We start from the raw sequence: 13,216 nt of genomic DNA on the forward strand, positions 1-13,216 counted from the left end.
ATTATAGAGTATTACATGGAGGCACAAGGGGGTTAAATGAAATCTACCATCAAAATCCATCCAGGGACATTACTCATAGATCCAGGCACCGGGACTGTGGTAATCTGCTTATATTTGTTATCCATGGCCTCCTTCCTTCTAAAATCAACCTTTAAAATGATGCTAATGACCCCAAGGAGCTTTTGTAATGTCCCGAAGAGGCCATCAGGCTCATTAGCTTCACAGGCTGTTACACTGTCTCCTCCCACCCACCTAATGCAATCTCACATAGTTGGCCTGCATACTGTAGCAGCCTCTGAAGCTGCAGCATGGAAAGGTTCCTGAAGCGGACATCAGTGCCCTTCCGGCTCATCAGCATAATTTTCAAAGTTGATGTTAGAAGGCAGGAGGCCATGGATAACAGATATAAGAAGATTCCCGCAGTCCCGGTGCCCGGATCTATGAGTATTGTCCCTGGTTTATCATAATAATAATCTTGATTCATATAGCGCCATCAAATTCCATAGCGCTTTACAAATCATGGTTTATCATAAAGGATTTTGATCCTTTTTCCTTTAACCCTTTAGTTTGTTTTTTTTTTAACTGCTTTCAATACTGCTCATCTCTGATTGTGAAGGATCTGTTCTTCTCACCTAGTCCTTGATATTTACCCCCCAGGGAAGAGTAATCCCTACTGCGAGATCACGATGGGCTCCCAGTGTCACATCACAAAGACCATCCAGGACACCCTGAACCCCAAGTGGAACTCTAATTGTCAGTTCTTCATCAAGGACCTGGAGCAGGACGTCCTCTGCATCACTGTGTTTGAGAGAGACCAGTTTTCTCCAGATGGTCAGTATCCGGCCATGGGGGGGCGGTATATGTTATTCATTCCAATCAACTACATCTGTGGCCTGTTCTGTTTTAAAGGGGGTCTCCAGATCGACTTGATACATTACCTATCCTATAGTGCGGGTAATAAGATTGATCAGACAGCGCAGCTGACACTCCTACGCTTTAGCTGCTTCAAGAGATACAATGCTCAAACACATCCAAAGCACAGCGCCGTACATTATATAGTGGCTGTGCAAGGCATTACAAGTGTGATCGGGGATAGGTTGGGAAGACATGATTGGCTCACCCCCAAACTGATTAGATTGGCAGGTTATGCCAGATGCCCCCTTCCCCCCCAAATCAATCAGATATTGATCAATGGAAATCCATGCGGAATTAAGATTAAACTGCAACTGTTGCTTTTATGGAAACCATCAGTAGGCAGGTCAGAATATAAATTGTGAAATATAAATATTACACAATTTATAGATTAGATTGGTAGGTTTTGCCAGATGCTTCTAAATTAATGAGATATTAATCAATTGAAATGCATGCAGAATTTAGAATAAACTAGGACTGTTTCTTTTATGGAAACCATCAGTAAGCAGGTCATATATATAGATTTGCTGTGAATACTGCACAGGTCGAGGGTATAAGGATTAATTCGGACAATTGGACTGTGATATCTGTATCTGTTATATGTGGATTTTTATATGAATTATAGTACGCTATATTGTGACAAATGAGAAGAGTGGATCCATCAGCAGGAAGCTTACTGACTGTATCCAAACTGCAAAAGATTTATTTTTCACTTTTAAAGGAAATCTACCAACAAAATCCATCATGATAAACTAGGGGCTCTTACTCATAGCTCCAGGCACTTGCGGTGATGGTGGTAATATTCTTATATTTGTTATCCATACCCTCCTTCCTTCTAAAATCAACTTTTACAACCATCCTAATGAGCATGAAGGGCCCTTGAGGGTTTACCTGAGCCCCTCTGTGCTGTAGCTTCACAGGCTGTTACACTGTGCAGGAGAACTGGGAGACACAGTGTAACAGCCTGTGAAGCTACACCACAGAGGGGATCTGGTAATGCCCCCAGAGCCCTTCAACTCATTAGCAGAAGTTTAAACTTTGATTTTAGAAGGAAGGAGGCCATGGATAACAAATATAAGAAGATTTCCACAGTCACAGTGCCTGAATCTATGAGTAGGCTGCCCTAGTTTATTATGCCTGATCTTGGTAGAGATTGCAGATGGTAGCATTTGCATTACAACTAGTTTACCAAAAATGAAGTATTATTCTAATTATTATCTTGGATTTTTCGTAATTTCAGATTTTCTGGGGAGAACAGAGATCCGAGTTGCGGACATTAAGAAAGACCAAGGCTCCAAAGGCCCCGTCACCAAGTGTCTGCTCCTGCACGAAGTCCCCACGGGGGAGATAGTCGTCCGGCTGGACTTACAGTTATTCGATGAGACCTAGGGATAAGGAGCGCCATCCCTGGCTCCTCCTCCTCCTCCTCGGGCCTCTCATGACGTTACGCCGTCATCGATCCCGGATCTAACATCTCCCTTTTACCATTGCAGATTTTTAATTGGAATTACCATTTTCTAAGAAAATGTCTGTGTTTTCTATGTGGGGGAAAAGTCATTTTAGATTTTAGGATGTTGTTTCTTTCCTTTCTGAATACAAAACGACCCTTGCTGTGATGGACATTTTGCCGCATCGTTCGCTCAGAAGGAATCGCTTACACTCCCTGGAGAGAATGAGGTGCCCGCAGCTGCTGAACCACAAGTCCCAGCAAGCCCCACCAGCAGGTACAGGGGGCAGGCAGGGATAAGTAACAAGACTGGGACGCTAGAAGTTTTCAATAGAAAACCCGGAGCCGCCACATCGGAGATAACACGCAGTCGTCATGAGGATAGCGCCACCTATCGCTAGTTTTATAATTATGTTCATTACACGTAAACACGCGGCAGGACGCAGCGGATATTCCATCATGTTTCTGAATCTTCAGATCAGTGGTTACGTTATGATTTAAAGGGGATCTCCACTTTTACAGCATACGGACGCTCTGTGGTACATGGTTTAGTGACACCATGGAAGATGTAACATAGGATTTATATTAGGAGGGTACTTCGACTCCTATGCGGCATTGGTACGCTTCCCTTTTCGGAAAGAGCTGATCAGATCTATGTAATTTAGTTATGATATGGTACAGAGTAGTGGTCCTAATTTTGCCTGGATCAGGCCCTTTAATATTGGCTGCAAACCCCTTTAAGGAAGGGGCGTCCTTAAGCAACCGATTGTGCTGCTGTTGCAAAGAACCGGTTGTGTATTTTGATAATTTCCGGACGGGTTCAGTTTATATACCGCGCCTGGCATCAAGCGGGAAAGGAATTGGGAGGAGCATCATCCTACTATACTGATTGGCTGAGAGCAGCTTGGGATGCTCCGCCCTTGGATCCTTTCCAGCTGGATTCCGCAGTGTATATAGCCGCCATATATAGGGGTTTGTACAGGAATAGCTGTTTATGTACATGTATGTGGTGTTTTTTGTATATGGAGCGTCTGGATGTTTTTTTTTTTCCCATGTTACTAATGTTGTGAATCATATGTATAGACGGTGCGATCACCTCATTATAGGTTTTGTACGTCCTATAAATGGTACATGTTACATCCTGACCTACTTGCTCACCCTAGGGATATTCCCGTCTTATAAGGAGATGGATTAATTCACGTAATTTTCCTAAACGTCTAACTCCTATCAGTTATGAAGCGATTTATCATGGCCCCCTTAAGTCATGTGTTACCCTAGAGGTTAAGTCGTGTTCCTGTGAGGCGGATATTTGCAGTTGCACACAACATGGGAAATCCAGCAGGTTTGGATTTTTTGCATTGCGTCACAACACGAGCGTCTTCACACTTATCACTTTCAGTATCGCAACATTGCAGTCTTCATGTCCCACGACCATAGCCGCCATATAGCCCTGGTCTTACGAGCATTTCTACTTCTCTATAGAAAAATCCCCGTATGTCCAGTCTTTTCTTCATAATGGCCGCCTTACATCCGAGTTTAACACCCACCTTTCCAGGAAGAGGGCCCGGTCCATACAAGCAGAACCTTCACTTAACCTATGTGCCTGTATTATTGCCATTCTAGACCCATGGGCTTTATTTATATAATCCAACTGGAAAACTAGCCCAGGTTTACCTATAGCAACCAATCAGAATGCAGGTTTTAGTTCCAAAACTGTTTTTTAAATGTAAAAGCTGCTTTGTGATTGGTTGCTGTGGGCTACGACCTGTTGTCTTGATTGAGGCCCGCTGCCTACTTTCCTAGTGATGAGGAAATATCAACTTAAATATGTTCTTCACTATCTACAGCTTGTTATCAGGATACAGTTGAGAAGCGCTCCATAAGAACAACATGGCTGCCCAGACCTGTGTCATGTGATTCTTGGCATGTAAATGTCATTAGATACAAGATGGCTGCCAGACCTGTGTCATGTGATTCTTGGCATGTAAATGTCATTAGATACAAGATGGCTGCCAGACTAGTGTCATGTAATTATTGGCACGTAATTGTCATTAGACACAAGATGGCTGCCAGACTAGTGTCAGGTGATTCTTGGCATGTAAATGTCATTAGATACAAGATGGCTGCCAGACTAGTGTCATGTAATTATTGGCATGTAAATGTCATTAGATACAAGATGGCTGCCAGACTAGTGTCAGGTGATTCTTGGCATGTAAATGTCATTAGATACAAGATGGCTGCCAGACTAGTGTCAGGTGATTCTTGGCATGTAAATGTCATTAGACACAAGATGGCTGCCAGACTAGTGTCAGGTGATTCTTGGCATGTAAATGTCATTAGACACAAGATGGCTGCCAGACTAGTGTCAGGTGATTCTTGCCATGTAAATGTCATTAGACACAAGATGGCTGCCAGACTAGTGTCAGGTGATTCTTGCCATGTAAATGTCATTAGACACAAGATGGCTGCCAGACTAGTGTCAGGTGATTCTTGCCATAATTTGACTAATATTCGTGGCATTTAAACATCATTAGCGACAAGATGGCTGCCATACTGATCTGTGACATTCCATCCCTTCATGTACCATAGTCCGTATGCAGTCATAGACAGAGCGCCCCCTACTGGTGACTACAGGCACCGTATCATTATATTCTATATAAAGGACATGGCCCTTCACCATAGCTTCCATTTTTTTTTGCCATGTATTTTCTGACAGGAAAATCTATGTCAGTGCCCTCTCACAGTGTGCAACATTGCCGACCATATTCCACTAGAACTATTGGAAGGGATTTATCATGGCTTGTACTAGCCTTTATGGTACGAAGACCAGGAATTGTGACATCCCCCTTCCTTACGCAACCTCCATGCCAAAGTGGCGTGATGTGGAACGTGATGTGCCAGCGGGTACGTTATAGCCGCCACAAGTTCTCAAATGGGTTTTTTCTGTGTGAAATCAGCCTCCCGTTCATTTTAATAAACAGAAATTGATGGCTTTTATTTCCCGCTGGAATGTGCTTCAGTATTGCAATCACTGGTGAAACTATACATAAGACATTTTTTAGGCTCGGTTGACCACCTCAAAATCAGATCCAATAAAGGTGTGAACCTGTCCTTGTATAAGATAAAGAAAACATGGCTGATACTTTCTCTCACAGGCTACATTCACACTGCCGCTGCCCGCCGTACCGTAGCACAGCATTGCTCTCCCCCACCCCTCTCTACAGGAATATATGGCGCACTGCGCCGTATTCCGGAGAAAGATGGGACATATCCTATTTTTCTATGGGGTACGGAGCGGTGCGGTGCCGCACGAGTGCTGCGCCGTAAGTCCATTGCGATGTATGGGGAACATATATCGGCCGTATGTACGTCCCCCATACATTTGTACGAATATAGCAATAAGCGGCACCACTTTTCTCCTCAGGAAGTGTCTGGTTTTGTAGTTCAGCCATACTTTCTTACATTGGTTTGAAGTCCAATATTAGACACAAACCATCGTTTGGAGCGGTACAGTTGTGAAAAGGAGCAGCCATGTTGTCCCCTACAAATTTATGGAACCAAACTGAGCACAATATCACTGAGGTATGAAGTGCCTCATGTCTGTAGTCCCTAGCACCACCACAGCCTACAAAATGGTTACCTCACCCACAGTTACATTGCTAACAGCTGTGTCTTACTTCACATAACACGATTTCTATATGATTCCTGTCACACTATCGTCCATCTCTATGCCACACTCCATTATACACGTCTCCTTATCTAATCGGCCCTCATTGTGCTCTATAAGCCATCTTGTCATTTTGGTCAGTCTACTGCCATAATATCTTGTGTTGACTTGTATGAATGTTATGTGTTTTTTTCTTGAAACCGTATCTGTCTCCAACAAAGCATGGAGGCGGCCATTTTGTGCGCTCCAGAAATGTGGCAGATTTATTAAAAATGATAGCCTCTACTCATTTTGTAACTAAAAAATTGACCCGTCTATGAAGAATGGGTAACCGGTCACTGGACGGGTTATCTGCCACCGTGGTACTTATAGCTCATTCCATAAAATGGCTGCCGACACTATGTGAGGGAGACGGGTATTATAAGTTTGGAGTGTGCTGAAGAGAAGGATTTGTGTGAAATTACCCTATTGCAGCTAAACTTTTTTGTTTCCTAATTTTGTATAGTGCTTCTAGGTAAAGTAGAAAGGGACGACTTTTAGCGTTGCTGTTGTGGAGCCTTTGCCGCCATACGCAGCATAGTTTATGGCTGAGACTACTGAATTTTGCCATAGTGTCTGATGCGTAATTTATTGACAATTCCTATGGTACGTGTGTTTTAATATGGTACGTATGCCATTATGGCAGCCCCGTGTGTAGCCCTTTAGGCAATGCCATATTGTTGTGAATAATTGTCCAGTATGGACACCGACCATTGCACAAATCCAGTGTTCTGCAGCCTGCGGCTCTCCGGAGAGTTGTAGTCCGACAAAGTCTGGAGGGCCACAGGCTGCCAACCACTGCACAAATTATAAAATAACAGTCAAGTAACCTGTGGCCCCCCCGAAAAGCAGAGGGTCCAGGATGACTTGCCTGTTCTATATATGTATAGAGGGGGGTGTGGGGGACATTCCTACAGACCACTGTAAGATAAATGTATTGAAACATTATAGAAAAGTCTCAAAAGAGAATAAAACAGTTTACATTTCATACATATTTTAGTGTTTATTTATTAGGCAGTGTTTTTTTTTTTTTTGGGGGGGGGGGGGTAATTTTTGTTTTGATTTTTCTGCACTTTTTTTATTATTTGTTTTCCTCCCATCACACATTAAGGGAATTATTTTGCGTCCATCGCGCTCGCATCTGTTGCCAATTTCGGGCTTAAACCTATAAAAGTATTTTGTTTCAGTGTAAAGTTCCAGTGCCGCTGTCTTGGCCCCATGAATGGTTCAATGTGTTGTGCGGCCCCTAGACGGGGGCGAGGATATTTATAAGAAATGGGAGAAGGAAATGAGCAATGGAGTCAGGTCTCTATGGGCGATGACGCTGTTTATTTGCACTTTTTGAATGCCCTATTGCCACCATAGAATTCTTTTTATTGGTCATTCATGTTTTGTCTTGTACTTTGAGTTGTTGTTCCTCGGGAGCAGATGTGATCGCCGTCTTCAGGAAATTGCCAAGTCAGCTGTACTGTAACTTGTAGGCCTGCGCCTGTCTAGTAGACACATCGCCTCTTCTGTGGTGTATGAATTTCATGTTTTGGTGGGGGATAAAAAAATTTATTAAAACTATTAGTGAAGGAATTAAAGAGTCGGTTTTATTTTTTTCTTGGATGTCAATGACTGTTCACGCCTCATGGATTTAAGGTGGACCTCTACTTATAACATGTGTAGTGCAACCGGAACAGCCCTGACCTGTATAGACTTCACAAATATTGGGAGATGTCCTGTGGGATCATCCATGCGAGAGACCACCGTGGTGTATACCATACAGCCTCACATACCCTGGGAAGCATCAGGAACACTCTCGCACACCAGGTTACTCTCCGTAAAATTATTTATTCAGTTACTGATAAATTGGACAATCTACTCATGGAAGAAGGTTCGGTTACACGGCATCTCTCATCACCTTGGTCAGTTTCTGGATCTTGGTTTTTGTGGACATGTCGATGTATTTGTCCCCAATGCTCACGACCATTCCTCCCAAAATTAAGGGGTCAGTCTAAAACATGAAACACAAGTTAATGTCAAGGCCTCAAAGTCATTACAGAACATTGAATGCAGATGTGATATGGTAAACATTGCGCTCCATTAAATGTAGGAACAGATGTTTACGATGAAGCAGTACTACAATATAGGCACAGGTAATGCTGCAGCTTCCCCTCTCCCTGTAGCTAATGCGGGCACAGATAATACTGCCATCACCCCCCCCCCTCCTATATCTTATACAGGCACAGATAGTGCTGCCACCTCCCCTCTCCCTGTAGCTAATGCAGGTACAGATAGTACGGCCACCTTGTACCTACTTGTGTGGAGTGTAATATTGCACTTTATAACAGGAAACCCCCCACTCCACCCCCAAATCTGCACCACTTTTGTCCAAAGGCAATGCCTGGTATTGCAAATTACTTCCTTACCTATTACCTATACACTACACAGGCCAAGGAGCAGAGCTGTGATGTTTCCACACACCACAAACTTGTACAACCTTCTTCCTCATCTGACTCTAATGGAGGATCACCTGTATTAATATGCACCCACCTTGGTCTCCAGCTTCAGTGACTCTCCCTTTGCCAGGAAACCATTGAGGGCAGTCTTTAATTCAGTCAAGCTTGCTTCATCCAGAGGCTGCAAACAGATGTTATAATATAATGTGTGTGATGGGTCATTGGAAAGACAAGTCATAAGGTTGGAAAGGTCCAATCATACAGCAAGGCTTATATAATCCAGATTACTGGGAACAGTCTCCTGTGCCGACCTCCTGAGTGGTCCGACCAATGAGACCCCCAAAGAGTGCTAAAGAGAGCAGTGGTCATCTGTGCTCCCCGTGTCCCTGCATACACACCACCGCTCTATTCTTACCAAGACAGGGGATCTGTATAACAAGTGTGAACAGGCCCCAAACATCCTGCTTAGCTCTCATTTGCATGCAAGGGGCACAGCAGACAGGACACTTACGGAGGCGGTGGTGACAGAACACAGGACTTCTCCTCGGTGAGCGCTCATCATTTTAGCAAATGCACCGATCACTTCTGGTGTGTAGCGCAGGCGACCGTTCTCAGCCAGGAGATCTGTGGGTGGAAAGTGTATAATGAAGAGAAAACCAACAGGGTATGAAGACACGGTTCAACTATTATTGAATCTAGAGTCTGACCCATCCCTGGTGGCCATGACTGGCATGTCCTGGTAAACCCTCAGCTGTGTCCATGACATTGTGCGGCACTTTAGGCGGTGACTTCACCCAAAGGCTAGTAATACACAGGATGTTACACACTGGGCATTAGATGTGAGATCACCAGCTCCCCAAACTACCCACAGAGTGGATGGAAATTCTACAAATCTCAACCACATGCATAGGTACCACCTGTAGGGCGACACCACTGCAAACCTTATTTCTTGTAATGGCTTTCAGGAAAGGGTATCTGAATTTTTGTGACACATTCAGCAGAGTATACGCTCCATATGGCCCCAGGCTTATCCTTCAGAGTGTGTCGGGTAGAAAAATCTGGTACATTTTTCATACCTGCCTCAGACCAGGTACCAAAGCAGCACTAGAAGGTTACAACACTAGCTGTGTCATCAGAAGGAGAAGTAGGTACATGCAACTACATGGTATCCAGACCAAGCCAATGCCCTGATTCTGCCATCTACAGAAGCCTACAAGTCCCAGCTAGGGGAAGGATCATTACATACAGTATATCTGGGTATCAACCAGTCACATCTGCAAGAAACAAGGTCTCAAATCTCTACAGTGATGGATAAATGAAAGGGTGGACCAGGGCAGGGCGACCACACACAGAAATGTTAGGAGACCCTTTGTCTACGTCATTCAGCTCTCGTATGGTCATAACATAGTGGTGTGAACGAGCCTTTAGTAAGAAGAATTCTGCACAGTAAGGTGGATACTCACTGACAAAGTTGGAGGTGATTGGGGAAAACTTCTCCTTAGCCAGGAGATCGGTGACCGTCTTCTGTTTCAGGGCGCGCTTGATGTGGGGGTTTGTAATAATCATAGATAACTTAGGATCCTTAATAAGAGTCTGGAAGAGCGAGAAAAAGTTGCATGAAATCCCAGGGAAAACCTAGCAACATTTATTCTACGAGAGCAATGCAGGTAGTTATATATACATGGCATCTACACAGGAGAACACTCCTACTACACAAGACACCGACAATGACCAGTCCCACAAGCTCCTCCCCCTGGACACCCATTCAGGATCAATAAGAGGAGTCATACTCACAGACACTCTGTTCAGCTCCTTCTCCACCTGATCCAGTTTCTTCTCCTTGGAAGCAGCGGAGTAGAGAGCGGTGGCATAGCGGCCTTCCAGACCATACACCTGGATGGGCGGCTACAGAGACAAGTTAAATACTGGTCAAACTTTTTGACTAAAGTTCAAAGTTTCAGATGAAGCTTCCCAGTTTACTAAATACAAGCGACTGGTCCATCACAACACTTCTGACCACTACGGGGGCTATGACTAGGATTCCCAATAACAGTCTGACTGCAAAGCAATAACTGCTGGGTTCTCTGCAACAACCTGGGGTCACATGACACCAATCCATTACATTATGAAGGAGTAACGGACGGGGGTCACTGATCTGCGGTCAGATCGGGTGTGTAACTATCATTATTCACACACTGCAGATTTGGACCATATTTTACACCAGTATTACAAACTGGACACCAGCAATGTAGGCCGTATAGTCCAATGTGTTTTAGATGTAACGTGCACATTAGGTCATATGGCTAGCACAGCCACAGACAGATCTCCACACACCGCAGGATTATTACAGACTTACCCTGACCAACTTGGCGACAGGTCTGGCGACACTTGTGCTGAAGGAACGCACCTGGAGAAGAAAAGGCAGTGGTCACATTGTGTCCTATGGTCACCATATCTACATTTAATAAAGGATCTTCCAAGATACCGTAGTAACATTTATAGCATAAAATAAGAGAACCTGTCAGTAGGTTTGGGGTACCAAACTTTGTTTCCTCTACCTTTGTCAGCTGCCATGTTTATGAGATTCCAACTGGTGAATGGATCAGGGATCTGGCGATTTTAAAAGGATCTACCCAGTTTTTAAGTTATCCACAGGATAAGGGACATTTAACTGCTCGATGAGGGGCCAAATGCTGGGGATCCCCATCATTACAGAGAGCGGTGGGGGCGGGGTGGTGGAGCATGCTCCTCCTGACATTCTATTAAATTCTATGGAAGCGGGGAATGTTTCCAATCTTTGCGCTCATCAGCTTGTTAACCCTTGAAGTGCAGTTAGAGAACCACTTGAAAACTTACTAAAATCCCTTTACGTTCTCTGGGTACCTCGGCACAATTGATAACTGGGGTCCAGTCCCTCCTAATGATCTGATTAGTGACAATCTATAATTGGCCACATCATGTATAGTGGCTTACTATGATAAATTGCATAGGGTCACCCTGCTGCATAGATGAGGAACACTCAGACATTAGATCAAGCGGTTGTGATGTTGAACTTCAAAGTGCAGTCAAGGTGAGTGCGGACTCCAGTGACCTTAACACAGTCATTACCAGATTTATTGTTATCTACCATCCACAGGGGTCTGACTGCTGGGACCCCAACAGTCATGAGCCCCATTACTCCCCTAATGAACGCAGTGAGAGGCCACGTATGCGTCTAGGGCTCCATTCACCATCTATAGGAAATAGCTGAGTGCATCCCTCACTACAGATGAACAGAGGACCTGAGAACCTCATCAATTTACCGCGGTATCGCGGTTTTAACACTTTTTAAACTTTATAGCAGAAGCTGCTTCGGCGCGCCTGCGGCATCTCCTATGTAGGCGCGCGCACACAGCGCCGAAGCAGTTTCTGCTATAAAGTTTAAAAAGTGTTAAAACCGCGGTACCGCGGTTTTAACACTAACGAAACTAAACACCGGCACCAGCTCACCCTGAGCTGAAGCTCGGTGTTTACAGCTTACACCTACCATTTGAAATGGTAGGTTTCCTTTAAGGAGAATACACATTTACTGACTGGGACATGTCATTAGAGGTCACCTGAGTGATAGAGGATTAATCATCTCAAAGCCCCCAATACACAGACAGGGCCGGCGCCAGCACAGGATATAACTGGGCAAGTGCTGCTGGGGGCCCACATGAGGATATACATAATGAATCCATTGAGATGGGGGGGGGGGGCTTTATATAAAATAACCATGAGGGGGCTGTGTGGGATGATAAATTAGGGAATATTTTAGGGAACAGGAGACTGTTTGCTACCAAATTTTTAATGCCACCCCATGAGTTCACTGCAAAGTGGCCCAGTGAGGCTGTCACTCTGTCCGTCCTCTGGAAGCCCCAAGAATAAAAGGGTAGTCCTCAGAGGCCACCAGGTTCCTGGAGTTAAAGGGGAAGTCCTCTGAGTGCAGGGTAGTGCTGCATGAGGGCATGACATCCACAGTGACCATATACACTACACACTATACTGACAGCATGGAGACACGCAGAGGGGAATGTCATCTCACTATAGGCACACGTCTCCCTCAAGGTGACCCTCACACACACACAGAGGCGCCATCTCCCCCTCCGCAGCTCTAGTCTATACCTTCAAGGAGATCCTGCCCGCCGCTGCCATCTTTTCCTCAGGCCGCTGTCTAGGTCAAACCGGTGCCTCCTACGCTGGGGAGAGAGGACGTCAGACGCGGTGACGTAGGATATGTAAATGAAACGCGCGCGCCGCCTCGCGATGACTTCCGGGTAATGTAGCGCGGAAGAGCGAGAGCAGGAAAGCTAAGACGCATGCGCAGTAGTGCCGCCGTGCCGCGCTGCCCGTGCTGCTGATGCGCATGCGTGACTAGTGTTTCGCCTGGACGCTGAGCCGCTGTGTGTTGCTGCCACTGTGCACATTGGTTGCGACAGCGCTGTAAAAAGACGCACATTTCCTGTCTGTGCTCCAGGAATTGCAACTTTTTCATTCCTTGAACAAAGAAAAAAAAATGGTGTACGATAAATGCCCTCCATTATACAAGAAAAACTAGTACACGTACATAAATTCAATCACGTCTTCATTTTAGTGATTTTTTTTTCTTTTTACCCCCCCATAAAAATGTGACTAAAAAAGTGATGAAAAGGTCTTGCACTTCTTAAAATGGCCTCAATAAAAATATCC

At 44.7% G+C, this 13,216-nt stretch overlaps 2 protein-coding genes across 8 annotated transcripts in view; one reads left to right on the forward strand and one right to left on the reverse strand.

The window, feature by feature from the left end:
• ITSN1 (intersectin 1) overlaps window positions 1-7,645 on the forward strand; it is a 54,829-nt gene extending 47,184 nt beyond the window's left edge. For 6 of the 7 annotated variants that reach the window (XM_072138706.1, XM_072138698.1, XM_072138704.1 and 3 more), the window contains 2 exons: window positions 637-831; window positions 2,153-7,645. In XM_072138706.1, the coding sequence (XP_071994807.1) occupies window positions 637-831; window positions 2,153-2,301 (344 nt within the window). In that variant the 3' untranslated portion in view covers window positions 2,302-7,645. The remainder of the gene's footprint in view (window positions 1-636; window positions 832-2,152) is intronic. The other variant, XM_072138705.1, reaches the window with a different exon arrangement.
• Window positions 7,646-7,881: 236 nt separating this feature from the next.
• ATP5PO (ATP synthase peripheral stalk subunit OSCP) lies at window positions 7,882-12,806 on the reverse strand. Its single transcript, XM_072138708.1, has 7 exons — window positions 12,653-12,806; window positions 10,866-10,916; window positions 10,304-10,414; window positions 9,973-10,102; window positions 9,021-9,133; window positions 8,604-8,690; window positions 7,882-8,064 (listed from the first exon to the last, which is right to left on the reverse strand). Exons 1-7 carry the CDS (start codon window positions 12,680-12,682, stop codon window positions 7,951-7,953), a joined length of 636 nt encoding a protein of 211 aa, XP_071994809.1. The 5' UTR covers window positions 12,683-12,806; the 3' UTR covers window positions 7,882-7,950.
• Window positions 12,807-13,216: the final 410 nt, after the last annotated feature.

This window comes from Engystomops pustulosus, chromosome 2 (assembly GCF_040894005.1).
Source record: "Engystomops pustulosus chromosome 2, aEngPut4.maternal, whole genome shotgun sequence".
Taxonomy (NCBI): Eukaryota; Metazoa; Chordata; class Amphibia; order Anura; family Leptodactylidae; genus Engystomops; species Engystomops pustulosus.